General features: G+C 49.6%; 1 protein-coding gene across 1 annotated transcript in view; it reads right to left on the bottom strand.

Moving 5' to 3' along the window:
* The window catches only part of LOC114007715 (immunoglobulin lambda-1 light chain-like), a 13,285-nt gene that overhangs the window by 6,904 nt on the left and 2,692 nt on the right, over window positions 1-3,689 (bottom strand). The window contains exon 2 of the mRNA XM_027771537.1: window positions 1,924-2,220. Within this exon, the coding sequence (XP_027627338.1) occupies window positions 1,924-2,220 (297 nt within the window). The remainder of the gene's footprint in view (window positions 1-1,923; window positions 2,221-3,689) is intronic.

Below are 3,689 nucleotides of genomic sequence, written 5' to 3'. Positions count from 1 at the left end.
CTAGTGATCCCGTGTTGGTGTTTTTTTTTTTTTTTTTTTTTTTTTTATTGAGAGGTTTTTGCCATAGGGCACGTGCGCCAGATAAACAGAGAGAGACAGAGAGAGACAGAGAGAAATCACCCCCCGGGGGGATGGCCACGCCGCAATCCCTTCTCCTCCATTCTCCTCTCAGAATCTTGGGCACGCACGCACACGTGCCCGGCGTGAGTTTTAAGCCATCGGGTCCGGGACGCGAACTGCGGTCAACTACATGGGAGTCCAGCGATATAGCCATAAGGCTAACTGCTGGTTCCCCCTCCTGAGGTGCCTGGGAGAATGGTGTCACAGGACATGGGACATTGAGGGCTCTAACTGGAAAAGTTGTCGCGAACAAGGACAGTTGGTGGCTGTACCAGATCTCCTGGGAACGTCGTCCAGATTCACTCAGATACTCACTTTCACCGAGATATTTGTGTATCTGCAGCTTAGTGATCAATCGCCAGGGCATTTTACGTAGAATTGTACTGGACACCCTGCAATGAGATACTTTAGCGAACTCCAAGAAATGGGGGACACAGTCTTAAGACACGACGTCTTCCCCTGGGACAAAGGAGCCATTGAAGAAAGACCCCATGGGCAGGGCTGCTGCCAGGGCGAGGGCTCACAGGTATGGGGGAAGGGCAACTCTGAAGGAGCAGGGAAGCTGTCACTCAAAATCTCCCTAGGAGATCGGGTCACAGATAAGGGACAGCCTTTGTCCTTACTTTCTCAGCAATGGCTTCAGCTCCATTTCTTTTTTTTTTTTAAGAATCATTTTTTATTTAATCTTATTCCTCATTATTATTTTTTTTCTCAATTTGATTGGACAGAAACACACAAAGAGAGAAGAAAAGCGAAAAAGCAAGCCGTCAGGTCTGAATCTTGAACCCCAGTTGACATGGGGGAGTTCAGTGCATTAACCAACACACCACCTGTCAACACTGAAAGTTTCAGTTGTTTTTTTTAGAATTACTTTTTGGTTAACTTTATTTATTTATTTACTTACTTATTTATTTTAATTTGACCAGAGAGGAACAGAATGAGAGAGAGAGAGAGAGAGAGACAGAGAGAAAGTGAGAAAGCAAGCTGCCAGATCTAGGAATAGAACCGTAGTCAGTGATGTGGGAGTCCAGCACCCCAACCACCTTGCCACCTGCCGGCTCCAACTTCAGTTCTTTTAATAGATGCTGTTGCTTTGAGAATAGATATGCAGATCATAACCCACTAGGAACAATTTGATGTTTTTTGGGGAATTTTTACCATACGGGAAGTGCACTTGCTAGAGAGAGACAGAGAGAGAGAGTGAAAGTGATGAAGCACCACACTGAGGATGGCCTTGCCGTAATCCCATCTCCTCCATTTTATTCATGAGATTACGGACACAAACACACGCCCCTGGTGTGTCTTTGAAGACCCCAGGTCTGCGATTCCAATCACTCAGTTACCCATGTGGGATCCAGGCGCCTTACCCACCATGCCACCAGCTGGATCAAGGACAACTACTGACCCTGAACATAATGGATTTGCAACTCAGCAAGACAACATCCTTTCAGGAGAACTGAATCCAGGGAAGGAGGATGGCCTTGGCAGACAAGGGCGTTTATACTGAGGATTTCCCTGAAAACTGAGAAATGACACCAAGCAGGAGTCTCCTTAATGTCTATTCCTGCCCTCCAAAAGCTGTACTAAGTCGTACACTTTGACCCATGTTCCAGGTGGGGAATAAAATATCATGAGCCTCAGAAAATAACGAGAGCGCCTGTTTCTTTTTGCACTCCACTGTGGGAATGGGAGGAGCAGAGAGCACACTGAACCCTCCTGGGGCGGGGGGAGAGACTGTGAGCTCAGGGAAGGTTTTGGTCTCACTTCCCCATAGGCTTGGCCCACTGTGCCAAGTATTACTACCAGCGTTTAAGAGGCAGAAATAATCAGCTTCATCCTCGTCCTGGAGCTCAGAGATGGTCATGGAGGCCGTGTTGCCAGACTTGGAGCCAGAGAACCGAGTGGGGATTCCAGAGGGCCGGGAGCTGACAGCATAGATCAGAAGTTTGGGGGGACTGCCTGGATGCTGTTGGTACCAGGAGATACTATGATATCTCTCCCCAATGTCATTGCTGCTTCCAACACAGGAGAGGGTGACCTTCTCTCCCAGAGCCCCAGACACTGAGGAAGGCTGAGTCAAGGCAGACTGGGCCCAGAACCCTGAAAAGAAGAAAAATACACTCTGGTGAGTCCTTGCTGGGCCACAGAGAGCCTGAGGAGGAGGAGACAAGCAGCACCCTGATGTCCCTGGCCTCGTCCCCTGAGGAATCACCTATGCTTTGGGACAGGAGGGTGAGGAAAAGCAGAGCCCAGGCCATGGTGGAGACGCCCCTGAGCACGGCCTGCTGAGACCTCAGCTTGGGCCTGGCTCCATCAGACACTCTTATCTGTCCCCCGCCTCAGAGGAGGGATGGGTCTCCATGCAAATCTGCCTCCTACACATGCGCCTCCTCCCTACCCTGACCTGTGCTAGACTCAGACACTTCTGCACCCCTGGACAGCAGGGGTCAGTGAGGGGTGAAAACTCTCTGACATGCGTGTTATGAGTAAGGACAGAGCCCCTGACAGTGCCTGGTAATGGGGCCAACCCTGGATGCCCTTACCCTTCCTTTTGTGGATTCCACAGTGGCTCCTGGCTGAGGTTTCCCAGGAATCCCCTCCCTGCTATGTCGTGTGGGGGTGAAAACAGGGCCCCAGAATGGCTAGGAGAGATATAATCTCTTTCTTTTTTTAATTCTCTAGAAGGTACATGCACTCACCATAGAGAAACAGAGGGAGAGAAAGAGAAGGGGAGAGAGAGAGAGAATATATGAAAGGACTTGTTTATCAATGGTCAATCCACAATCCCTTCTTCTCCATTTCTCCCCCTCCTCCGGATACTGAGAGCGCTCACACAAGTGCCCGATTGTTTTGCAAGCTGCCACATCTAGGTCTCCAGTCATCTGATTGGCCATGGGGGATCCAGTCACATAACTCACCCCGCCATGTTTGACCCAGTCTCTCCTCTTAAAGGGACCAACGGCAGAATCTGGATGTCTCTTTTCCTTCTCCACCCTCAGACTCTTTGGTCCCTTGTTATGGGACTGATTCTAGATCTTGCTCTGTCATCAGCCTCTGCAGTGAATTCAGGCTGGATCCTGATACTGAGACTTTGGGTTCTTAATGGTCCCGCAAGAAAGAGATGTATGGAGACACAACAGTTCTGGGCTCTTCATTCTGAACGCCTCCAGAAATATTCCAGGTTGGGACTAGCAGTTAGCTGTCGCTGGACTCCCATGTAGTCGACCGTGGTTCGAGTCCCAGACCCAGTGGCTTAAACTCATGCTGGGCGCGTGTGCGTGCGTGCCCAAGATACCGAGAGGAGAATGGAGAAGGGATTGCGGCATCGCCATCCCCCCTGGGGGGGAGGGGTTCTTGCTTTCTATCTCTCTGTCTCTCTCTGTCTTTCTGGCGAGTGCACGCACCCTATAGCAAAAACCTCTCTAAAAAAAAAAAAAAAAAAAAAATCCAGGTTAAAGCAGGTCTTCGGAATCACACAGCCCAGGGTAAACAAACCCCAGAAGCTACCTTTGGAAAGTTAATCTTTTGCTGCCCCCCAGTGGCTTTTTTCTTAATTTAAAGGGCCAGGA

This window comes from Tupaia chinensis, unplaced genomic scaffold, assembly GCF_000334495.1.
Source record: "Tupaia chinensis unplaced genomic scaffold, TupChi_1.0 Scaffold000035_1, whole genome shotgun sequence".
NCBI lineage: Eukaryota > Metazoa > Chordata > Mammalia > Scandentia > Tupaiidae > Tupaia > Tupaia belangeri.
This window is presented reverse-complemented; position numbering and strand designations above follow the sequence as displayed.